Source organism: Amblyraja radiata, chromosome 20 (genome assembly GCF_010909765.2).
Source record: "Amblyraja radiata isolate CabotCenter1 chromosome 20, sAmbRad1.1.pri, whole genome shotgun sequence".
Classification (NCBI taxonomy): Eukaryota; Metazoa; Chordata; class Chondrichthyes; order Rajiformes; family Rajidae; genus Amblyraja; species Amblyraja radiata.
The window spans coordinates 18,391,055-18,418,015 of record NC_045975.1 but is presented as its reverse complement, the minus strand read 5'-3'; the positions used below and the strand labels follow the sequence as shown (position 1 = coordinate 18,418,015).

Here is a 26,961-nt window from a genome sequence, read left to right as displayed (position 1 = left end):
CTTGCATGACGCGTGCGATAATGTGCTCGGACGAAGTGCGTAGTTACCGGTCGGAATTATGCTCAATGAAGCATTCACATATTATTTCTGCTTCAAATAAAGTCACAAACTAAACATATTTACCAATCAAGACATGATATATACCAAAATGACATGCAGCAAAATTATAATACAGTATCTCAACTCTTATTACACGTTGCAATGAATGCAATTTCTATTATTTCTTTCCACTTCCAAAGAAAAATCTGGTTGGATTATTCAGCGTATGATCAACCTCGGTGAGACCAAGTGCAGGCTTGGCGATCGCTTCGCACAACACCTCCACTCAGTTCGCAATAACCAACCTGATCTCCTGGTGGCTCAGCACTTCAACTCCCCCTCCCATTCCGAATCTGGCCTTTCTGTCCTGGGCCTCCTCCATGGCCAGAGTGAGGCCCACTGCAAATTAGAGGAACAGCACCTCATATTTTGCTTGGGCGGTTTACACCCCAGCGGCATGAACATTGACTTCTCCAATTTCAGGTAGTCCCTACTTTCTCCTCCCCTTTCCAGCTCTCCCTCAGCCCACTGTCTCCGCCTCTTCCTTTCTTCTTCCCACCCCCTGCACCCTCACATCGGTCTGAAGAAGGGACTCCACCCGAAACGTTGACTATTTCCTTCACTCCATAGATGCTGCCTCACCTGCTGAGATTCTCCAGCATTTTTGGCTACCCATTCACACAAGTTCTGTTATCCCACTTTCCTCACACACTCCCTACACATTAGGGGCAATTTTACAGAGACAAGTTAACCTACAAAGCCAATGCGTCTTTGGGATGTGGGAGGAAACCCACACGCTTGCAGGGGGAATGTGCAAATTCAACACAGACAGTGCCCAAGGACAGGATCGAACACAGATCTCTGGCATGTGAGGCAGCAAGTCCACCAGCTGTGCCACTATATTTTGTTTTCCAACACAAAAAATTATATGTTGATAACTTTGGTTACTAAAAAAAGAAACTATCCATTTTCAGTCTTAAATCTCTAGGTGACGCTATGTCCCCCTTTTCAGCTACTGTATGTTTTAATTCAGTTCAAGACTATGGGGCAGTACATTGGCCATAAAGTTGCTGCCTAAAAGTACCAGAGACCCAGAATTGATCCTGAATATGGGTGCTGTCTGTCTGGAGTTTGCTCCTTTTCCCTTTGATTGCATGGGTTTTCTCCGGGTGCTCTTGTTTCCTCCCACATTCCAAAGGTGTGCAGGAATCATTTTCAGACCCAACCCAAAACGTGATATTTTCGTTTCGTCCAGAGATTCTGTCTGACCTGCTGAGTTACTCCAGCTTATTGTGTCTTTCTTCAGTTTAAACCAGCATCTGCAGTTCCTTCCTATATATGTGTGTGTGTGTGTGTGTGTGTGTGTGTGTGTGTGTGTGTGTGTGTGTGTGTGTGTGTATATATACACACACTCCTGGGATTAATAAAGTTCTATCGTATAGTAACGCATGTGTAGGAAGGAACTGCATATGTTGGTTTAAACTGAAGATACACACACACATATATATAGTTATATATTTATTTATAAATATACACCGTTTTGTTTTCTCGTTTATAACGTTGTTTACAGAGTACTGTGTTTACATATTCTGTTGTGCTGCTGCAAGTAAGGATTTCATTGTTCTAACTGGGACGTGAGAGAATAAAACACTCTTGACTCTCGTCGCTAATGTATGGGATAGAACTAGTGTACGGGTGATCGGTGGTTGGCATGGACTCGGTGGGCCGAAGAGCCTGTTTCCACACTGTATCTTTAAATTAAACTAAAAACACTAAAACCAGAGGAAATCTAAAGACGGGTCTCTACCCGAAACGTCACCCAATTTCTTCTATCCAGAGATGCTGGCTGCTCCATGGAGTTCCCCCGCACAATTAAAGCTTGGAATAGTCTTCACCCTACCATAGTTACCCAACCAGACGCAACTAAATTTAAGGTGGCTCTTTTTTCCGCCAAGAACCCTTTTTTGCTTAAGTCGGAGTCAAGAGTCAAGAGAATTTTATTGTCATTGGAATATTTTTGGAGGACCAGGAAACCAAGAAGCAAGAGTTACTCCAGGGAGTTACTCCAGCTCCAAGGAGTGATTCTGCGTTAGTTTTCAGCGGTCACGGCGAGGCTGCGACCAGACAGCAATGGCGGCCAGATCTTCCACAATGCAAAGGGAGGGAGAAAGTGCCCGGCGCCGACCAGTTGCCATGGCAGTGCGCATGTACAGGGCGGCATATGCGCACATCCACGACCGATGATGTGCTGGCCGTGGTTGTGCGCGTGTGCAGGGGGAGGATGTGCAGGCCATGGCAGTGCGCATGTGCAAAGCGGCCGGCCGTGCCAGCGGATGAGGAACAGGCGGAGAGCGGAGAACCGGCGGCCCGGACACGGATAAGGATGGCGGGCGGAGAAGGAGATTGACAGAGAGAGAGAGATTTAGAGAGGGTGGACCCCACTCAGTGTTGAACGATAGGTGTCCAGGATGCTTGCTAAGCCGGTCAAAATGGCACGGCTATTAGATTGCCCAGCGGGACTTTAGCTCGCCATTGGCACCCGGGCAACCGTTAATTTTGAGCCCTGATAACACTAAAATATTAAATGTTGTATCAACAAGTGGAAAGGATTCTTAGATAACAGTTAGTACTCAATTCTTATGATTGTTTTTGTGATTCTATCAGATACTAATTGCCATTACTGAAAGTTACCAACTAAACAGAAAAGCCCAATGTCTGTGCCAATCTGATTAGTTAAGTGGTTGGAATGTAATAAGGCATCAACTTAAATGAACACACTGCACAAAATGTGCTGACCAACTGAAATTGATTTAAAGTAATAATTTTTCATCAGTGACACCAATTGTAAAAATTGGATTTGTTTTATTTTAGAAGTGTCTACACATTCCGAGAAGGGAAAGCAGAAAAAAAAATAGATGAATATAAAGGTAACTAACAAACAACTATCCTTGCTGGAAAATATGCAATGTGCAAGGAAAGATTAGTGAAGGAAAGTGAAGAATCACGTGATGGAATAAGAACAACCTGAAGAAATGGTCGTGAGCAGATGCAGGTGACCTGACCGAGTGCAAATATATCACGGAAGAAATGATGGCTTATATAACGTCCAAAGGAAAAGTTAGTTTAGTTTAGAGATACAGCGTGGAAACAGGCTCTTCGGCCCACTGAGTCCATGCCAACCAGCACACTAGGCACAATTTAGCATTTTTCAAAGCCAATTAACCTACAAACCGAAACGTCTTGAGTGTGGGTGGAAACCGGAGCAAACAGAGAAAACCCACGCAGATCACGGGGAGCACATAAAAACTATGTACACCCGTAGTCAAGATCAAACCCGCTTCTCTAGCGTTGTAAGGCAGCAACTATACTGCCGGTGTTTGTGTTACCTAATTAAACAAAAAATCTTTTATTGGAAATAAGAAAGGCATTTGTCATATCCTCGAGTCTAAATATTTGTTCCAACCCCAGCTACAAATATGCCTCGGCTTGCTAGCCTTCGACTGGCTGCTGCTCAAATAATTCATGCTAACATGTGGCTATCTGAGTGCCATGTTATCAAGATGATCAGCATTTGTTACTTTAAAAAAAATCTTAGGCCTTTCATCTTCAGTAACAGGGAAAATAAAAAGCATTACCAGGAAATCTGCATCACAAGATAAAAACAAACAAAGCATGCAACATTGTATAATGTCAGCAACTGGAAATGTGCAAAAAATCTCAGGTTTTAATATATGATGGTGGGGGTTTTGCGAAAGATTACTTCAAATCATCAGTAGATTACAACAAGTTATTATACATATAAAATTAAGAATTTAACGAGCTTTTAGAGTCAGCAATTGATTAGTGAAAGCAGCCATGGATTTATTAAAGGCAGTTTATGTCTAACATGCAAGAATCCTTTGAAATAACAACGAATTGATGAAGGAAATAGTTTTTTTGATTTTAAAAATGAAACATAATAGGTTTATCATTAAGGCTAAAGAACATGGAATAAAATGGTCTCTCCCTTCATGGAATAAAGGTCTCAGAAAGTAGCAGAAACCAATGGTAGAAAAACTGTTCTTCAGAGTGGTTGGAAGCGTACTGTGGAGTTCCTTGAGGAGTATCACTGCTTTTCTTAATTTAAATTCATAATTTGGATTTGGGTGCAACAGGGCCCAATTTCCAACAATGCGGATGACATAGGGCTCTGAGGAAGACGGTAATAGAAGACATGATTCTAAAAAAGGTACAAGAATAGTGGGTACATGTGCACAAATTGTTGAAAGTGTCAATGCACATTGAAAAAATGATGAAACTAGTTAGTGTGCAGAACTGTAGAAATGCCTGGATGAACCTTTATAAAACACAGGTTTGGCCACAACTAGATCACCGTATTACGTTCTGGATAAAACTTTAAGAAAACATTGGAGAAGGTGCAGGATTTACCAAAATGATTTTAGGGAGTTTAGATCTTTGGATAGATTGGAGAAGCTTGGGTTATTCCACTTGAAAATGATATGATTACACAAAGATCTGATAAAGATACTTAAATGAGCATAGGCAAAGATAGACCAAAACAGTTCCCATTGGTAGATGGATCAAGAATTGGAGAACAAGTTGACTGGCAAAGGAAGTGAAAGTCAAACAAGGAACACGTTAAAAAAAAATACAGGAAGTGATTACTGATACACTGATATGGGTAGTAATAGAAGGTAGACAAAACTGCTGGAGAAACTCAGCGGACACCCGCTGAGTTTCTCCAGCATTTTTTTCTACCTTCGATTTTTCCAGCGTCTGCAGTTCTTTCTTAAACATTGGGTAGTAATAGAGACATGATTCAGTTGTCGTGTTCAACACGCAGTTGAATAAACATCTGAGAGGAAGGAATTTGCAGGGCTATGGGAAGAGAGCAGGGGAGTGACTCGAGGTGGATTGCTCCCACATAGATCTAGTGCAAACTCAACAAACTAAATGGGTTCTTCCAAGAAACCATTCTAGGATTCAAAATTAGTTTCGAAAAAGTCGACACACTCACATATAGCATTAAACCTAAAACATTCCTAATTATAGTTTCGCATTTATTTGTTATTTCCCCAAACTATCAGTCCTTTTAGGCTTTGTTTGGATCTCCAAAATCTCTTTACTAAATTAAAAACTTAAAATACTAGTAACTAACTGATGTTGCAATCAAATACTATCAACTAATAAACCAGGCCACTCTAAACATTCACTTTATGACAAGGAGAATAGCTGAATAAAATGCATCCCATTGATGTCTCCACATTCCATCTGGAATCTCGATAATTATAGAGTTTAATTTTTAGTTACAGCTTGGAAGTTACAGCATGGAAACAGGTCCCTTAGGCACACCGAGCCTACGCCGACTAGCGATCACCCCTACACTAGTTCTATCCTACATACTGGGGACAATTTACAGGAGCCAGTTAACCTACAAACCTGTATGTCTTTGGAATGTGGGAGGAAACCCGGAGAAAACCCATGATGTCACAGGGAGTACATACCAACACCATACAGACTGCGCCAATAATCAGGATTAAACCCGGGTCTCTGGCGCTGCAAGGTAACAACTCTACTGCTGCGCCACCGCATAAGGCAATCAAAAGTAGAAATCTTAAGGGGCTGTCCCACTTGGGCGACCTAATCTGCGAGTTTTGAAGAGTGTCTTCAACCTTCAAACTCGCAGCATGGTCGACACGTGACCTAGGAGGTCCTATGAGGTCCCTGGAACTCTCCTTCATGCTCAAGGGAAGATCCCGAATACTTGTAGCCTTAGCTAGGTTGCAGAAAATTTTTCAGCATTTCGAAAAAATTTCCGCGAGTAACATTTGGTTGGCATGATTCTTTTTGACTCGTAGTGCAGTGGAGTGCTATTCGCGCGCGTGCGTGCATGCGTGTGTGATTTTGCCTTTGAAACGTATTTCCTCGAAAACCAGGCATAAAAACGCGGAGATTTTTACATATTTCAGTAGGGATTTTACTTATGATTTCAGAAATCCACTCCTCTCTAAATTTGCTCAATTATTTCCCCAGATTTTGAATAAAATTCTTCACAAAATTCACTTTAAAAAAAATAATCAGCGCTTGCCAGCTGCTGACATCACAATGCCCACCTGCCCACCAATCAAGGCCCACCTGCCTCCAGGCCCTCCCCCACCCCCCCCCCCCGCCGCTGTGGATTAATGCAGCTGCTGTCAACGCGCATGCGCAGTTTTTCACGAGGTGCGTTACTCCACGCACTCCCCCCACCCCTTCTTCAAAAGGCGCAGGAAGAACGAGACTGTTCTGCAGCAAAGATCCTAGAGCTGTGCTCAGCTATAGGATCTTTGTTCTGCAGATCGCTCACGCACAGAACGAGGTTCTCCTCACTGGCGGCCCAGCTCGTGAAGCCCCGCCCCTCCCATCCCCTGCGTGCTAATTCCAGCTGTGGGTTTCCAGAGAGTCAGAAGCCGCTTCTGTCTCCGCATTTCGCAGCGCATTCACTCGCCCGTCTCCCCTCCACACCCCCTCTCTTCTCACCTCCTCCCCTCTCCTCTCTACCCATCACAGGGGATGACCTCCTCTCGGGGGAGGCCCGATCGTCTGTTCCCCCCCCCCCCCGGCCCGATCGGCTGGTCTCCCCCGCTGCTTTTCACCGTCCTCAGATCGTTCAGTGCCTCGCTCGGGCTGCCGTCCTGCCCCCCTCCTCTCTCTCTCCCCCCCTCCTCTCTCTCTCTCCTCTATCCCTCCCCCCTCTCCTCTCCTCTCTCCGCTCTCTCTCCCCCATCTCCCTCCCCCTCCCTCTCTCCTCCCTCCCTCACTCTCTTTCCCCCTTCCTCTCCCCAACCTCCTGCCCTCCCCTAAACCCCCTTCCCCCACCTCTCAGACCCCCTTTCCCCCCCCTCTCTCTCTTGGAGCTGGAAGGTAGAAGACACTCTTCTTAACTCGCGGATTAGGTCGCCCAAGTGGTACAAGCCCCTTTAGATGTTCCACTCGTTAACCTCGGGTATAAAAAAACAAAATTGGCCACAAGCAAATCACAATTCAGTATTAATTACTATTACATAAGCAAAAGGGACAATTATGATAAAATCTTACCCATTTCCTCAGTGTCAAATACAGGCAGATCCACTGCATTTATCCATCATCTCATGTGCTCATACAACTTCATTAAAATTATGCAAGATTAACAATGTGTTAAGCAGCCTCCCCATGAAAACAGTAAAAGATCCCATGTGTCCAAGGTGACTTTTGTTTCACATTTTCTCCCCCTGTTCTCTCCTCATAGTCCTGCATTTCAATAAAGCCCATTGGACACCAACTTCAGAAAATCTGATACAAAATATCTATTCTTGGCTGCCTATCTCAGTTTAAACCATACCTAATCGGTGAGAAAGAATGGAAGCAACATGTGAGAATATATCTTTCGAACTTTTAAGATTGAATAACAGCTAGGTTTTACCCTGGAATACACTTTCTAAAAAGGCAGAGAGATGATCAAGAAAATATTAACAGATTCAAACGTCATCATGAATTGGGAAGTCCGCTCAATTTCCTACTATTAATTGAAAGTATAATTAATGACAACTATTGTGTTATGTGCTTTGTTTTTGACAAACCTATTAGAATTTGAGATGATTACAAACTACAAAAGAAACAAAATTGCTTCCAGGGAGAAAGGAAGCCAACTGTGAGCCTCAGCTGCCAAGTAGTCAAAGACCCTAAATTCTGTCTGAATAAACTAAATGTCCATTTATAGACATCACAGTATGCATTGCCGTGGTCGTGCCCAGTTAACCTTTAACTTCAATTTTTGTATAAAGAAATATTTGTATTCTGCTTCAATTCTCCAGACCAAATTTTCATTTGTGCTTTTTAACATCATAGGAAGTTTGAACCGCTGGCTTCAAAACCAGTAAAAATAAACACACCCACTGGTATTCTGCTTGTTTTGGCAAATTAACTATGCGTGTCAGAAACCCCTGGAGTATTTCAATATATGGCCCCTGCAAACAAAAAAACAAAAAAACTGGCATTTCCAATGCATTTGAAGCTAAAATGGCCAGCAATGAAAGCTACATAAACTGAGAATAACAGTTTTTTCAATGCTATATTTTGAAAGAGCTATTGTTAGCTCTAAAGTTGGCAGAAGGTAGACTTTTACAGGAAATGAGTTCAACTCTTGAAGTTTAACCTATCACAGACTAACAGTGGTCTCCATTGTGCTACTTAACTTACCAATTTAGTGACTCAAGCCTTAAACCAATTGTTGCATTCTTGAGTGGATCGTATGTGCTCTGTGCAGCCAGCCTGGCTTCAACTAAGAGGGAACTTGTCCACAAACCAAAGCCAACAGCCCTCTCTGTTCCTAAATAGCTACGATCTCACAAAGAACCAAATTCCAGCTCAAACCTTCATTATCCAGACCTGCACTTTTAAAATACTACATTTAAAAAAATTGTCAGAAAATTATCGCGCGCAGAGAGGCCAAACGCAAATTGGAGAAACAGCACCTCGTATTTCACCTCAGCAGGTTAAATCTCAGCGGCATGAATATTAATTTCTCTAACTTCAAGTAACTCTTGCATTCCCTCTCTCTCCATCCCTCCCCCACCCTAGTCGTCGTACTTGTTTCACTGTCATCTTGTTGCGTTATTTGTTCTATATCTCTCGTTCTATATCTTTCCCCCGACTCAGTCTGAAGAAGGGTCTCGGCCGAAAATGTCACCTATTCATTTCCAGAGATACTGTCTGTCCCAGCATTTTGTGTCTATCTTCAACCAAATTAGTTTATCTTTCAGCAAAAAGCAAACAAGACTTTGGCCATCTCAGAGCTGCCTTGTTAAAGATAACTAGGTAAAAATAAAGGACTCGTATCTGTAATCATCCTGGTCTGTAAAATCTCAAAACTACATGTGGAATATTGCTTACCACCGAACCCAAAGTTACTTCAATCACAGCCCATTTGCTCAAAGACAGTGTTTATGTCCATCACCTGTGCAAATGAACTTCCTTCCCTCTACTTGTCCTCGAACAGGTCATCCACCGGATTAGTTTAGAGATAGTGCAGAAACAGGCCCTTCGGCCCACCAAACCCATGCCAACCAGCTCTCCCCTTACACAAACACTATCCTGCACACTAAGGACAATTTACCATTTTTTTACCAAAACCAATTATTCCCTTATCATTAATCTGTACACTGAATGGCTCGATTGTAATCATGTATTTCCTTTCTGCTGACTGGTTAACAACAAAAACTTTTCACTGTACTTCGGTACATGTGACAATAAACTAAACTGAAACTAACCTACGAATCTGTACTTCTTTGGAGTGTGGGGGAAAACCAGAGCACCTGCTGAAAACCCATGCGGTCATAGGGAGAATATATACAAACTCCATACAGGCAGCACCCATAGTCAGGTTTGAACCCGGGACTCTGGCGTTGCAAGGCAGCAACCCGGCCGCTGCACCACCAAGCTGCAGTTATTATTCTCCATTTGTCAAGGTTCTGTGTAGCACTCTACACTCTGACATCGGTCACCCAAAAAAAAACTTTTCCAACCTTTGAAAAGGAAATAAACAAAACTGCAGATGTTGGGAATCAGAAATAGAAAAAGCCACAGACCTCAGAAATCAGGTAGAATCCACAAACAGGAAACAGGCCAGGGGCACACCATTTAAATATTCTGCCCTGCCTGATGAATGTTTCCTATTTCAAAAATATCTTCTACTTGTCCTTTGAAAAATTATCCTACTGTTTCTCTCTCTCTCTCTCTCTCGTAGGTCCTCTTTTATTCTTCCTCATTTTTTATAACATAATAATACATTGTGTCAATGCTAGAATTTTCAAATACACAACAATGTGACAAAGAACAATGTGCAAAAAACCTGACCACAGAAAGCTTCCTTATTAGATTTGTAACCTTTCTAATGGTGTTGTTCAGGGAGAAAATTCAGAACATCTTTGTGAGGCTGCAATAACTCTGGCAATAGACACAAAAAGCTGGAGTAACTCAGTGGGTCAGACATCATATCTGGGGAAACGGAATAGGCAACATTTCAGGTCGAGACCCTTCTCTGGCAATCCTGATTTGAGCATAAAATATTCTTTGCTCACAAAGATAATAATAATAATAATAATAATAATAATAATAATGGATGGGATTTATATAGCGCCTTTCTAATACTCAAGGCGCTTTACATCGCATTATTCATTCACTCCTCAGTCACACTCGGTGGTGGTAAGCTACTTCTGTAGCCACAGCTGCCCTGGGGCAGACTGACAGAAGCGTGGCTGCCAATCTGCGCCTACGGCCCCTCCGACCACCACCAATCACTCACACACATTCATACACAGGCAAAGGTGGGTGAAGTGTCTTGCCCAAGAACACAACGACAGTATGCACTCCAAGCGGGATTCGAACCGGCTACCTTTCCGGTTGCCAGCCGAACACTTAGCCCATTGTGCCATCTGTCGTCCCAAGATGTTCTGGATAGGATAACTGACAGAGGTACAAGTGCCCCACCCCCCAAAACAATGTGACCACAACAATTTTGACTGCCACACTAGTTGGAGATGTTTCTTGGATGAAATATTAAAGTAAACCTCACTCATTCTAGTAGACACGAGAGTGCCCATTGCACTATTGCACAAGAGCAAAAAACCTATAGCTTTATCAACACTATTGAAAAAGTCTCTTTGTTACATTGTCAAGTGTGCTAATGACTGCCATATTTTCTACAACAGAAAGTTCACCAAAAACCCATAAGAATCAAAAATATGAAATGTAGATTAAATGTATAGCAAAACTTGCATTTCTTGCAGGGGAAGCCCATGCGCCAGTTAATGAGTTGCCCTCAGAAGTCCCAATGAGGGTCGGATCAGTGGCTGCCCGTGAGGCCAAGGACGACCGCTTTGCCGGCAGGACCACCAAGGCAGCTCATACTAACCCAAGATTTGCTGAATCTGCGGTTGTGGAGGCACGACTGACACATTCCTCTGAGAGGAGTCAACGGTACCGGCACAATGGTCTGCCTAGGCCATTGGGAGGCCGAGATACAGGCCTCAGAAGTCAGCTATGGGAACGGATCTGCTGGCTCCAGCTGAGCAGGAGTTCCAGAGCCCCAGCTGCAGGGGGCAAATTCAACCCACCGATCGGAAGTCCAGGCACACGTCCCGAGGTAGAGATCGTCCGCCTCACCCGGCCTGGGCTCTACATTGTTTTGGGGGTATTTCATGTGTGCTCCTATAACTTAGTCCGAAAGGAGGTGCCAGCCCATCAGTTGCTGGAGAATCGGTGGTGGACCTGTACTACAGATGGGTTGGTCACCATTATGTACAGAATTACACAAGTTACATGTACAATTCACAATAGAGTTTAGCTGTACTACACCACTAAATCAAATATTTGATTAGAGCAACACAATCTCAATTAAGGACATCATTAGTTTACTTGGCACATATTTTTGGCTTACTTCCTCGTACTAAATTTGCATTCTGCAAAACACGGTATCAATGGATTGGGCATAATACACAGCCATTGGGAACCTACTGATCACATTATTTTCAGCCAGTATTAAATAATGTGGGAGACTTTTACCAAATAATTTCATGTGCATCTCAGTTCGAACATTTTGTGTTCATGAGGAAACCACAATTTTCAAAAGGTTTTTTTCCAATTCAGTTTTAAAAGAGGACCACCCTAATGAGAAAGTAAGAGGGGAGATCTAGGCAAATTAGTACTAGGACTGATGTCCTCAGGAGACAAACCCATTCTCTCTTCCACTACTTCTATATCCTGTCAAAATAATCGGTTTGATCTTTCTAGATTAGGCTAATGAGCTTTCCTCATTAAACGGAAGATGTTTTGTGTTGCAGAACCAACCCAAGACACTACTCGCAAGACAAAACATTTTGGAGATGCTGCAGCATCGGTACAACTTAATTAATTCCCCTTCATCCTCCCCACGACTATACCACTCATCCTCATACTCCCCACAACTACACAATATATATGGAAGGGCAGCACTTATTCAGAGTATTTATTTTCAAACATTGTGCAGCCAGCTAGGTTCCTCCAACTACTCATCATAGCAAAGTTAAGAAGCCAAGAGGACCAAGTATGAACTCCACAAAGTTATCAGGGATGCCAAACAAGTCTTCCAAAACAAACGGATGTTTCAATTTAATCAAGTTGATGCCAGTCGGCTGTGGCAGGGCCTGAATACCATCATGGCCTACAAGCCATAACCAAGAGCGATCTCTAGCAACCATTCATCACTACCCGATGACCTTGATGCCTATTATTCCCGTTTTGAACAGGCAAACAAAGCTCCACCCAGGAGCATATCCCCCCTATCTCCTGCTGGCTCCATCCCTTACATCTCAATGGTAGAATTCAGATCTGCTTTCACTTTCACTTTGTCAGAAGCACCCAGCACAGCCCAGCTAAGCAATTGGCCACAGTCTTTGCCGACATCTTCAACCTCTCATTTGAGTAGTCTTCTGTCTCAACTATTAGACATATAAGGATATCTATGACAGGATATTGACCACAGCTCTTACTTCTGAGTAAATTCATCTTTAAATTTCTGGAATTTGGCCTGGAAGCCTCCACCTGTAAATGCCTTCTGGACTTCCTGACTGGCTGACCTCAGACAGTTAGATTTGGTGATAACATTTCCTCCACCCCGACCCTCAACATTGGTGCTGATCAGGGTTGTGTGCTCAGACCCTTGCTCTACTACCCTCACATCCACGATGATGTGGCCAAATACAATGCCATCTCTAGCGCTGATGATACCACTACTGTTGAATGGATTCACAACAACGAGATTTAGTTTAGTTTATAGTGTGGAAACAGGCCCTTTGGCCCACCTAGTCCGCAACGACCAGTGATCCCCACATATTAACATTATCCTACACACACTAGGGGACAATTTTTATATTTACCAAGCAATTTACCTACATACCTGTACGTCTTAGGAGTGTGGGAAAAAAACAAATATCTCGGAGAAAACCTATTTAATGAGTTGCCCTCAGAAGTCCCAATGAGGGTCGGATCTGTGGCCTCATCAGGAAGAGTGGTAATATTCTCAAGGATGCCTGTTACTCTGGCCATACTCATTTCTCACTTTTGCCTTCTAGAAGCAGACACAGGAACCTGAAAGCCCACATGTCCAGACTTAAGAACAGCTTCTTCCCAGTAATATCATTCTCCTCAACCAATCACCTCATCACATATCCTTCCTAGAGGTGTTGTCATGTATCTTACTCTTAACTCTACTTCATTCAGTTATTCTGCTATTGTTCTTTAACATACTTAAGCACTAAATCATAATTTGCACTATATTCTTGCGTTATTCTGCACTTGCCATTTTATGCATTACATTGATCATTACTGTACTGTTTCTCAGAGCTCCTCATGAACAAGTAATGGCACCCTGGTGTGCGTGGCAAAAAATTAATCCAATATAAAAATTGGTAGCAAAAACACATCATGTCTATTGCTTACCTGAAACAAAAACAACATTTTTTTCCTTCTTTTGAACAGAGGATACACACCCATGTTTTGGACCCAAAGGGAATGAAATCCAATCCCAGAAGGAAGCAGCCAATTAAGATAAACAAATTGTTGTAGGAACTCAGTTCATCAGGCAGCATCTATGGAGGCAAATGGACATTCCAGATTTCAGGTCCCGAGACAGGGTCCAGACACAAAATGTCGACCATCCCTCGACGTTCTGGGTCTGGGATGACCCTGATATCATCTGTGTTATCCCAAATGATAGCTCAGTTGCCGAGTTCTTCCAGCAGTTTGTTTTTTCACTCGAGGTTACAGATCTGTAGTCTCATGTCTCCTTTTAGCCAATTAGCTATTTGGAGTACAGTTTCCAAGCACCAGCATTTTTAAATAAGATCGACTAGTTTCCTTTTTAGCTGGTAGACAAAAGAAGTTCATAGCTGGCAATGTGAATCAAGTTTCATTCAAATACAGGAGACTTCCATTATTGTCAAAGATGAAATGAACAGCACTGTATTTTGCTCTGCCAGAATTTCTTTCCACTATAGTCTAGATACAGGAACATTCTGATACTTCAAGATAGCATTGTGCTGTGAATTCAGCATTCAGAAATTGTAATGTATGGTATTTCATATCATGCCTCCAATAGAATTTCAGAAAAAACAAATACCATGTACATAATAAAGGAACAAAATGTTTGTCTTCAAAAGCAGATCAGCTAATTTTTAAACAATGGTTTTTAAGCTTCCTCATTCAACATGTCTTCTTCTGTGAAACAAACAAAATACAATGTCCTTAGATTTGATAGCCAAGTTTACATTGCCTATATTGCTCATGCTGGATCTTGTAAAACTGATGTAGACAACCACACATTCCATAGAACCACAAAGTTCCAGGGGAAGGCAGACTTCCAAAGTGAATCAGCTTTTTTTATTTCATGAAGATTAATCATATTTTTACTGCTTTTGTATTACATTGAACGTAATTATAAAAAAATGCAAATGCTGGATTCTAAAATAAAAACAGAATATTCTGTAACCACTCAGTATTTCAGGCTGCTTCTGTGGGAAGGAAAGCAGAGTTAAGGGGCTGTCCCACTGTACGAGCTAATTCAAGAGTTCTCCCGAGTTTCCCCTGATTTGAACTGGAGAATTACTGTAATAGCCGCTCGTAGGTACTCGGGGCTCTCGTGGACATTTTTCAACATGTTGATAAATCTTCATGAGGCTTCACGAGCTTACCGCGTTTCCTGAGTACCTGCCATTAGCGTTACGAGCCGCTAAGAGACGTCCCAAGCTCCGACGTACCCGCTACGTACATTCTACGTGCTTACCACGAGTTTAATTTTTTTTTTTTAAACTCGGGAGAGCTCTTGAATTAACTCATATAGTGGGACAGCCCCTTTAACGTTTCAATTCAAAACCCTTCTTGGGAACTGGGAAGACACTGGTAATGCTGCTGGGAGGGTGAGGGATGACTCCAATAGGGGGAAAACTTGGGTTACCATGGGATAACATAAACAAAGTTATCAGGTCAATGAATCGATGGGAGCAGTTAAAGAATGAGAACATACACTAAAGAATGTAGGAGGTCCAAATTGCAGAGCATAAAGACATGCCTGGCAGGTCAGGTTCAGCATTTCCTACACTTCAAAAGAGAAATAAATGAGAAAAATAAGTATAGCTGTGCCAGTATAGCAGACAAAGAAAGAGTTTCCTGAAGTTGTAGAATTCAATAATGAGTCCATAAGATTGAAATGTACCTAAATGGAAGAGGCGGTGCTATTCCTCAAACTTCCACTAGGCCTCACTGGAACAGTGCAGGAGGCAATCGATCGATCAATCAATAGGTTAAAGTATTTAAGAAGGAACTGCAGATGCTGGAAAATCGAAGGTAGACAAAAATGCTGGAGAAACTCAGCGGGTGCAGCAGCATCTATGGAGTGAAGGAAATAGGCAACGTTTCGCACCGAAACCAGGTTAAAGTGGGAGTGGGATAGAAAATTAAAATAGCTGGCAATAGGAAGTTTGGGTAAACCTCAGCACACTAAAGCGGTTTGCTGTCACCCAACCTGTGTTTGATTCTGTATAAACAAAGACCTGCAGATGCTGGTCAATGCACAAAAGGACACGAAGTGCTGGAGTGCTGGCATGTAGGGCAGCAATGAAGGTCCTCCACTCCTTGCTGATTCCTTCAGTTGCTGTTTCCGTAACACATTTGCTTTACGAGACAGGGTTGTTAGGCCTGTGCACAACCTCCAACCTGGAGGACCAGTGGATCGCTCTTCATCTCGCCTCTACCCTTCGACCTGTCCAGCATGGGAGACCCTAACAGGAGACGAATCTCCCACTGGCATAGCTCTAGGGGTCACTGGGACACACAAGCTCCCGACCATGACAAGGTTGCAATCCAATGGGGAGGGGTTAATTGAAGGTTACCTAAAATTGTTGAATTAAATGTTCATACCATCGGGTAGTAAGCGGGTAGTCCAAAGCGGAATACGAGGTGCTGTTCCTCCAGTTTGCATGTGGCCTCACTCTGGCAATGGAGGAGCCCAAGGACAGGAAGATCAGTGTGGAAATGGGAAGAGGAGAGAATGGTTAGGAACCGGGAGATCCTGTCCAACCTGGTGGACCTACATCTCCAATGTTGAGGAGACCATAAACACGAAATGCAGTAGACTAAATTGGAGGATGTTTAGATCCTTTCAAGATGGGAAGGGAAGAGTCAAGTGCTTTGACAACTGAACCTGTCCAATTTAAGAACAAAGACAAGAGAACAATATAAAATTAAAATCTTGTAAAATGGTTTGTTCAAAACAAAAATTTGTCCCAGGACATGGAAAGAACCTTGAAACAAGAGTTGTCTTGAAATTACAGAAACCACTAAAGATTTAAAATGAAGATCTGTTACAATGTGATGTGAATTTTACATAATCAGTAAATACATAAATATGCTAACGTGCTTTAAAAAAAAAAGCTTTAAAAGAATGCCCGGCTGACAATTTGTTGTTCGCAACCTGATAGCATAGGGATGGATGTGAAATTGAGACAATTGCTGGAGAAGGAGAATTGGATGCCACTATCACTCAAATGAAATTTGACCTAGTGTCTGGAGATGTTATCAATACCAGACAGCATGTAAATAAAAGGTCGAGGCAAAAGTGAGTCCAACATTGTTAGGAGGCATTTCCTTTGATGATATATGCGTAGAAGTCCAATGAACTATTCTCTTTCATTATCAGCCCTGTTTGAAGCCAATCAAAAGAAGCCTCAATACATCACATGGATGGACAGATTTCAAGTACGTGGAATAATTAAAATGTAAACGTGTCTCTGTCCAGTGACCTAAATCATAACTGATAATTCAGATCAAACATGGTCATATTTAAATGAAAGAATGCTCTGCTAAACTTAATGTATTACGTTTTCAGATTAGTTTATTGTCACATACACCACAGTGCGATGAAATCCTTTGTGCATATGAAGCTAATAAACAGTATACCTACAATAATAAGTGTAGGAAGGAACTGCAGTTGCTGGTTTACACCGAAGATAAACACAAAAGGGTCAAGACCCTTCTTCAGACTGAGAGTCAGAGGAGATGGAAACTCGAGATATGGAAGGGCAAGGTGTGAAAATGACAGATCAAAGCAGACAATAACGATAATAATGTTCAACAATAAATACAGTGAGCCCAAAACAGCAGAATGGTGGAAATTGTAGTGCAATCTGAAGTTGTGCAAAGTACAATAACAGAATAATCGAATGAGGAAGAATAAAGTGCATGAAATACATGGTAGCATCGCTAGGAAGGGGGGGGTGTGAAAGAGTGATTGGTTGAGCAGTGGAAACAAGTTGTTTCTGCCTGGACATCTAGGGCAAAGTGCTGGAGTCACTGTCGGTCAAACAGCATCTTTGGAGAATTAATGTGAAATTTCAGATCGGGACATTTCTTCGGATTGATTAAGGGCCTGTCCCACTAACCCGACTTTTCAGTGACTGCCTTTGACCTTCAAGCTCGAGGGCACTCGCCTGAAAAACCTCGAGCTGGATCGACTGTCAGCGATGAAACCACAAGCCGGATCGACCGTCTGCACACGCACACACACACACATATCACAAAGGCGGGGGCCAGGGAAAGTGGGGGAGCGCTGTCTGAAATTCACACCCGTGATGACTGGAAGTTAAAGACGGCTGGCACAGTTACGGTAACTTCTTTAGAGAGCGGCAATTTTTTAGCTTGCTAAAAAAAAAAACGCCACGACCTAACTGAGGCCTCGAGTACGGGGACTACTCTCGAGCATGAAGGAGAGTTACAAAGACCTCCTCGGACCTCGTGTCGACCATGCTGCGAGTATGAGTCGAGGGCAAACACTTCTAAACTCGCAAATTAGGTCCCCGCAGTGGGACAGGCCCTTAAGTTACCATATCTTCTCACAGAAGCTCGGTTAATAATTAATCTTTTTTTTTTTTTTTTTTTTTATATAATTGAAAAATGTGTGAGGTTTCTTCTTAAATTTTCTTCTCCACATTCTGGGAGGCAGCGATCCCAGCCCAACCCTTCAACCATTATTCACCAAGAATGCACATCTTTAAAAATGCAAGATAATCATTGATCAGTTCTCCAGCATACATTTTCCAAAACAATAATCATTAGTGAGGAGATCAATGTAGTGAATGGCAATCAACCATTTTACAGTAAAGTAAATTATCTTAACTCTATTCTGCAAGAACTGACAACTGCAAAATAGCTGCATTCAGAAATTTGTGGTCTGTATTCCTCAGATAAGTATTTATTTACTCAGCAACTAGAAAAACCTTAAGTGTACATTATCCAGACGTTTCTGTTCATAAGCAGTATTGTCCAGCATTATTAATTGAAGTGCAAAAAGTTCTCCTCTAACAACATAATTTTCCAAGTTCATGACACATCCTATATAATTAAAAGTCTCATCTTGACCACTTCCTTTCTGCACTATATATTGATTTTAGAAAAAATACGCTACCCTGTATCGCTGTGATTTTTGGCCATCTTACTCACAGTCCTCCTCCGCTGAGCCAGCCCCGAGGACTTTTCCCATCGATGAAAAATAAAAGAGTTATGAGTGTTTAAAAAAACCTTGAGATCAACTGATTGGTCCTCTCGCCTGTCAATCACCGCGATGAAGGTAATGCCCCTTCCGGGGGTGGGGGGCAGAACTATAAAACCCCGGATGCCTGGACGCGAGACAGTCACTCTGCAAGATTGCGAGGGAGAGGCCACGACTGTCATTCTAAGCTGTGAATCAACTGAACTGTGAGTCTGCAATGTACTTGCAATAAATGATTTGTTCGCCCTTAATGACAATGCCATGAGTTGTTTGGCCTGCTGCCCTTCCTGTGCTTGAAAGCGCAATGCTTAATTGGAAATATGACAATGTCATGTGTTGTTTGGCCTGATGCCCTGCCTGTGCTTGAAACTACAATGCATTATTAGGTCCGACTGTGTTTGGAAGGAATAAATGCTTTATTATGTCCGACTGTGTTTGGAAAGAATAAATGCTTTATTAGGTCTGATTGTGTTTACTCCAAAAGTCCCGCTCATTTCGTGACTTCCGCTTAGTGAACAGGTCGCGCTGATTGCGTAATTTCCGGTGAGTGCAGAGGTCGTTCTGATTGCGAAGTGTAGCTGACTGCGGAAGCCCCACAGTGGAGAGGCTGCGCTCAGCCGTGTGAGTAGATTCAAGAAAGTTTACTGTCATATATATGGTGTGTGAGTGAGTGTGCGAGAGTGTATGTGTGTGAGTGTGTGAGTGAGTGAGTGTGTGTATGTGTGAGTGTGCGCGCGCATGTGTGTGTGTGCGCGTGTGTGTGTGTGTGTGTGAGGTAGAGGATGCGTGTATGTGTGCGCGCGAGTGAGTGTGTATATTGGAATTGGTGGAGAGGTGGAATATTGCGTTGGGGAACCAGCCCTCCTGTGTGAAGTTGGGACCCAATGGGTCCCACTTACTCTGGTATTATTTTTAAATCTAATTCTGTATCAATTCAAATGAAGCACTGCGACTACACAGCAATACTGATTAAACGTTTAAAACACCACAACAGCCAAGAAGCATGATCTCCTAAGATCACAAAAAATGTGATTATAGATGTACCATCATGCTTCATGCAAAGTAACATCATCCTAACATCTTGGAACACAATTTGAAATTTGCAGAAAACTTTTTGGTTATATTAAACAATGACAATGCATTTTTTGCTACTGGTATTTGAGTTTCAATCAATAAGGTATATTAATTCAATGCAACTAAGAAATTAAATGTTGCATTGTAGACATAAAATAAAGAACAAAATAATTAAGTCTGAATAGTATTCTGTACAATGGTCAAAACACTAAGTGCTGGATAAACTCAACTGCTCAAGCAGCATCTGGGGACAGACAACCTTTTGGGTTGGGATCTTTCTGTCCAATAGTAAACAACTGGTCAATTTATTTTTAAACTAAATACATTTCAAAGATATTCTGGGTGAAAACAAGCTATTCAAAGAAAGACGTCTGCTTTAAACCCCTACCCACCTGGCTTTTTGCCAAATTAACAAGTGACAACTGAGAACCTACCATTTCCATATAAAGGGAGTCAATCTGGCCCCGGATGTTAATTGGAAGGGGAAATCAGGTCTACAGCCCCTTTCTATTCAAAAAGCAGTTCAACAGCATTTAATCATAACTGTACCACTTGTGTACCAGCAAACAAATAATGTGTTCCAAACAATTCATCCAGTAAAGAAAGGAAGACGGGATGAGGGTAAATGGGCAGATTGACAAGCATTGGCAAGTTGGACCCGTTTCCTTGCTGTATGACTTATGATGACATATCCCAACTATTATATAGATACAAAAGTGAATTCTAGAAATTTTTCAACACTGAAGATCAAGATTTTATAGAATCAAAAATTAGCAAAGTTAGTAATATAGCAGCACTGATCCATATTAAATGTTGAAGTGGAGGAAAGAATACAAACATGGGTAATTTACTGGATATGCCTCAATATAACCATATAACCATATAACAATTACAGCACGGAAACAGGCCATCTCGACCCTTCTAGTCCGTGCTGAACACATAATCTCCCCTAGTCCCATATACCTGCGCTCAGACCATAACCCTCCATTCCTTTCCCATCCATATAACTATCCAATTTAAACAATGTATTCCAAAAATAATCAAACATGGTAGAATAACCAGTTAACATTTTCTTAATTACACTTTTCTAACTTGCATTATTTCTTATAAAAAAAAATCTTTTTTATTTCTTTCCTCTGAACTGTGCATTGGTTGCAACGCTGTATCACATTCACCAATTACCCAATATACTGGCTTAATTCAGCTTGAACAAAATCAATCCATATAAACCTATTTTCACCCTACAAATGAAGTACTGTAAAATACTGTACTCGGCAAGCAATTCTCAGTTTCCATTATTCTAAAACACCTTAATTAAGCTGATCAATCAGAATAATGTGATTCAGGATGTAAGTGGTAGAAATGTACATAAAGATGTTATGATGTAAACTAACTTGATAAACTTACATTATATCTTAAGTAAAATTTCAGAGTAGCCTACAACCTACATAGAGACGACTTTCAATATTTTCAATGACATTTAATGAGAAAACAAAACAACCAGAGGCAACAAATGCGAACCTGCTGCCTTTAGAATGGCGTAATGTATGTGAAGGACCGCTACTAAACATAAACCAGTTGTCACCATAATGCAGGGTAAGCGCACCATGTCACATAAATTAAAAATCTAAACCATAAAAGAGGGGGGAGGGTGAACGCACACAAGACGTCGCGTCAGATAGTACCTAAACAAGACGCAATCGAAGCAGAAGAGGATGTCCATGGAGAAGCTGCCTGTCTGTGTACCTCCTGTTGGTCTTCACATGCTGCTCCCAAGATCTGTACTAACTTCCTCCTCGACTGCTCTGCCCAGAGGATCGTACAACCCCCGGTGAATGCAGCGGGGAAGGAAAAGACAGAAACATTTCTCACACACATACACGAAAGGTAAACTTTCCGAAACCGATTAATCTTTAACCCAGGCGTGAAGGGGACTGGGCGCAGAGTTCAAACACGCAATATCTGCGTGTTGCAAAGGATCCATGGACGATAGGAACAAAATGCAAATCGCTACTCGACAACGGTTTTTTTTTTTGTCTTCCCGGTTCTAACTCACTGTTTACTTTTAAAAAGGCACCAACACAAAGGCGACGAACATTAACTGTACCTGTGCAATGTGTACGATCCATTCCTCTTCAGCCTCATGTTCGCTGACAGGAGTCTTATGAGGAAATCCAGACTGATTTTCACAAATTATTTCGCTGTCGAAGTTATTTTGCAAGCTCCTTATTAAAGCAGTGAGAATGAGTTGGGCTCGACTGCGTTAATTAAACACTAGTGGGAATCAATTACTGGAGGCAAACAGCAGATCCAATCCAGAAATGCCTCGGATGTAACTGGCCACGATTTATTTTAATAAACACCAATAAGTCACGGAAATAAAAAGTGAAGCCTGCCAGCCTAATTGCGTTGATAGCTTGTCACTGCCGTTCACTTAAACTATTACATCTGCTTAAAGCTAACTGCTCCTCGTTGCCATCGGTCCTCTTTTTCTGGCCATAAACTAAGAGAGCTAACCACTTCACTTCATTCCCGGGGAAATCAAACAGATGAATCGTGAGCTTTCCTTCCAAGCAAAACGAGCATTTTGTTTTACGACAGCGTTCCTTTAAAAAAGACACGGTTTTGTGATGGTCGAAGGAACACCCGACCGTTGCAAGCAGCGAGACACAGGAACGTATTTTGCTCTCTCCCTCTGGGCAGACTACCTTGTATAAATCATTGATGCAGTGTCTCTGATTAGACCACTCCGTTTTGCTTCCTGTCCACAGAATTTTCCAACAAGTGCTGCCCACTTGGTTCCCGGTTTATTTTCGTTTGGTCCAAATGAGAATCTTAAACACGAGAGTTAGTTGCGGGAATAAAAACATGCAAATAAAAGAAATCGACACGTTCGTATATTCTTAAAGGGATTTCAAAAAACTGTCGTAGAAAGATAATTTTAAATTCTAAAATAGCTATTTTGTCTTAAACCAGGCAAAATATTGAGTCCTTCCCATATGAAATACAAAGGCCCAACTCCCCAGGGCTTATATAAACTCCCACACATGGTCATCTCAAATTTCATTCCTTCCTTTAACGGTCAAATTATGTAGTATAAAATAAACCGATAGTATTTGGAGCCAGTGGTTCTTAAATGAAGCTTAGTATTATTAAATCATTTAACTGTCCTACTGAGGCTTTCATTAAATACTTAAAGCAGTTGAGGTGTAATGGTAGTTTATTTCGTGTACTGCAGATCCAGTGAAGCAAAGTGTAATTTATTTCGTTAAAGGAATAAAAACAAATTCATTACAAATTTTGAAATTCATTTTGTAACTTGGTTTATCCAACATTACGTTGCTCCTTTACATTCTAGAAAAACTACCCAGACAAAAGGGGGGGGAGGGAGGAATGACTCCCTGACACCATGTTTGCATAAGCAGTGCCAGGTGTTGGTTATCCTAGTTTGGCTGCTTGTCAATTTATCCTCTGTTCCTTAAAGATAATTTCGTCCATTGGCTAACTTGTCACTTGATGAATCACAAAAATGAAGTTTAACTAAATTCAAGGAAAGAAAATACTAAGATTCCTACGTAAAACACCATGGTAAATTTCCTCAGGTATTCTTCAGAAAATATATATTCAATTTTCTTAAGAGATCTGTTAATTACAATTCTTCCTCGAGATAAAATATTTTTCACATGATTCTTTGTAGCAAAATCAATTTTACAAAGCAGTGCTAGAACAATCGTGTATTCCAAATCATTCCAAACTTGGCTGCAAAAGTTTCAAGTACTTGGGACAACATATGGCAAGCAAGCCATAAATTGGAAATAGTCTAGTCCAGCATTCTCTTGGCAAAAGCAAGTTCAAGTTCAAGTGAGTTTATTGTCATGTGTCCCTGTATAGGACAATGAAATTCTTGCTTTGCTTCAGCACACAGAACATAGTAGGCATTTACTACAAAACAGATAAGTGTGTCCATATACCATAATATAAATATATACACACATGAATAAATAAACTGATAAAGTGCAAATAACAGAACATGGGTTATTAATAATCAGAGTTTTGTCCGAGCCAGGTTTAATAGCCTGATGGCTGTCGGGAAGTAGCTATTCCTGAACCTGGTTGTTGCAGTCTTCAGGCTCCTGTGCCTTCTATCTGAAGGTAGCAGGGAGATGAGTGTGTGGCCAGGATGGTGTGGGTCTTTGATGATACTGCCAGCCTTTTTGAGGCAGCGACTGCGATAAATCCCCTCGATGGAAGGAAGGTCAGAGCTGATGATGGACTGGGCAGTGTTTACTACTTTTTGTAGTCTTTTCCTCTCCAGGGCGCTCAAATTGCCGTACCAAGCCACGATGCAACCGGTCAGCATGCTCTCTACTGTGCACCTGTAGAAGTCCGAGAGAGTCTTCCTTGACAAACCGACTCTCCGTAATCTTCTCAGGAAGTAGGGGCGCTGATGAGCTTTCTTGATAATTGCATTAGTGTTCTCGGACCAGGAAAGATCTTCAGAGATGTGCACGCCCAGGAATTTGAAGCTCTTGACCCTTTCAACCATCGACCCGTTGATATAAATGGGGCTGTGGGTCCCCCTCCTACTCCTTCCAAAGTCCACAATCAGTTCCTTGGTTTTGCTGGTGTTGAGGGCCAGGTTATTGCGCTGGCACCATATGGACAGTTGCTCGATCTCTCTTCTATACTCTGACTCATCCCCATCAGTGATACGCCCCACAACAGTGGTGTCGTCAGCGAACTTGATGATGGAGTTCGCACTGTGACTGGCTACGCAGTCATGAGTATAGAGTGAGTACAGCAGGGGGCTGAGCACGCAGCCTTGAGGTGCTCCCGTGCTGATTGTTATCGAGGCTGACACATTTCCACCAATACGAACAGACTGTGGTCTGTGAATGAGGAAGTCGAGGATCCAATTGCAGAGAGATGCGTAGAGACCCAGTTCTGCGAGTTTGGTAACCAGCTTGGAGGGGATGATTGTGTTAAATGCCGAGCTGTAATCGATGAATAACAGCCTGACATATGAGTTTTTGTTGTCCAAGTGGTCCAGAGCGGAGTGGAGGGCCAGCGAGATCGCATCCACCGTTGATCTGTTGTGGTGGTAAGCGAACTGCAGGAAATGAGCATGCTGAGATGCAATGATGTATCTTGAAGGTTTGACACACTCCAGCTACAATTCACCAGGAATGGATGCATTGAATGTCTCTTAAATATAATGCTTCATTCTATGTGGATCTAAGCTTTGAATGCTACTGGAGTTACATGCATCCAAGAAAATGGAGAGCATTCCAACTGATTTAGGCCTTGAACCTTGTGTATGTGTAAAGGGAATCAAGAAGTGAATTAATAAGCAAGTTTGGTATTCCGACTGCACATGCCCAGGTCATAGGTCACTAGCGATAAAAACAGTCTTGGCAACGGTGGTGCTGCATTGTGTGCATGCTTGCGTTTCGTCCGCAGTTGGGGTTGGGGTCGGGATTGGCTCTCCATCACTGGTGCTGTTGAGCTGTCCCTGTCCCCTCTCCGGTGTTCCGTCCCTGTCCGGAGGTGTGGCGGGGCGGCCCCGGACTTGCAGCCGCTGGCTCCAGCTCAGCTCTGCCTGTCGTGCCGGGTTCGCCCCGGCAGCCCTCCACCTCCACCCCCCTCCCCTCAGTCCGACACCGATATCCTGTTGAAGATGGGCAGCCGCCAGCCCTTCTCGAAGACAGACGACTCGGAGCCACTGCTGCTGGAGTTTTCCTGGTCGGAGAGAGTCTGCGGATGGGCACCCGCTGGAGCTCCAGGAACCTTTGGTGATGGTGGTGCTGGCGGCAGCAGCAACCTCCACCCCCTCCCTTGCCCAGCCCCAAGCCTTGAGTCCGGGCCAGCTCTAACTCCAAATCTGGGCTGAAGGCCACCCGCAGCGCTACCCAGTCGAGCGCCGAGCTGGAGGAGGCTGAGCCCAGGCTGGGCTCGTCTGGCACAGGTGAGGCCGGGGCCCTCGCTCCTCCTCGGGGTTGTGGGTGAAGTGGCAGTGGGTGCCGTAGGGGTAGAAGCCGGTGGTGTGCAAGGTGCAGCTTGTACTTGGGTTAGCGGCTGAGGCCATGGGCGAACTGGCATGCCGCTGTAGTGGCCCATCGGGGAGCGAATTCCTCTGGAGTTGGTGCTGGTTGTAGGTTCTGTGGGTCTGGGGGCCGCTGGTGTTGTCGGTCCAGGCTGTCGGTTGGCCTGGCGGGAGAGGCGGAGGTGAGCTGGGGTTGGCGCTTCTCCGCCCGGGCCTGGGGGCCGGTGTCCTGTTGGTTCAGATGTCAAGTTTTTTTTTTACTCATAGGATGGTGGGTGCCTGGAACATGCAGCCAGGTTGGTGGTGGAGATAGATACGACAGTAGCATTTAAGAGGCTTTCAGATAGGCAAATGGATATGTGGGGAATAGAAGGAGATGGATCATGTGCAGTCAGATATTTACCATGGATTTGTGTTTGGCACAGACATTATGAGCCAAAGAGCCTGTTCCTATGTTCAACCTTTCTCTGTTCTATCACATCAAGTTTTGAATTTTATTAAACTAGTAGAACAATGAATGATTTTTAGGCTGAGTTCCTATGTCAACAGAGCTTCTTTACATTACTTCTGAATAAAGGTTATGTTAACAGTAGTTCAATATAACAAGTTTCCCTTTGTATAAAGCTTGTTTGAATTAGTGACTAAATCCCATTTGGAGAGACATCATCTGTTATCAGCATTTGGAAACTCTGCTAAATTAAAAGTCTGAATGTGAAGTTGAAAGATGAAATTTATGTGCCAGACAGTTCCACCCAGCAGGAGCACAGTATAAAAAAGCTGCTGAACAAAATTAGCCGCATTACTCATGGTAATTCTTTATCTGGGCACAACTCTCACGGAAAGTAAACGGTGAAATAATATATGTGCACACGGCTTTCAATATCATTATATGAAAGTCATACATAGTAAAAGCAGAGTAGTCACACATCATTTGTGCAATAATGGTTTCTTACAATATCTCTATTCTCAGGAATATCCAGTTTAAGTACTCAAATAAAGTAAACGCAGTAAGAAGACTGAGAAAGTGTGGCAGATGTTTGTTTCACAGTCTAGGAAAGGTATTTCTTTGAAACCACAAGTCTTTGAATCTCCATGCTATTTGGCATTCATAGATCAGCAATTTAAGTGCACATATTTGCCCCTTTAAAAAAAGTCACTCATTTCAAATGTCTACTTTCATGAAACAGAAGTATTTTCCAGCAGCCTCAGT

General features: G+C 42.6%; 1 protein-coding gene across 3 annotated transcripts in view; it reads right to left on the bottom strand.

Moving 5' to 3' along the window:
* mob2 (MOB kinase activator 2) overlaps positions 1-26,961 on the bottom strand; it is a 147,386-nt gene that overhangs the window by 42,879 nt on the left and 77,546 nt on the right. The window contains exons 1-2 of one of the 3 annotated variants that reach the window (XM_033038916.1): positions 21,816-21,948; positions 21,394-21,508 (exon numbers count right to left, since the gene is read on the bottom strand). The exons of 1 other annotated variant lie outside the window; for it this stretch is intronic. In XM_033038916.1, coding sequence (XP_032894807.1) covers positions 21,394-21,431 — 38 coding nt within the window. In that variant the 5' untranslated portion in view covers positions 21,432-21,508; positions 21,816-21,948. Of the gene's footprint in view, positions 1-21,393; positions 21,509-21,815; positions 22,511-26,961 lie in introns of those variants that run through there. One more of the 3 variants, XM_033038915.1, reaches the window with a different exon arrangement.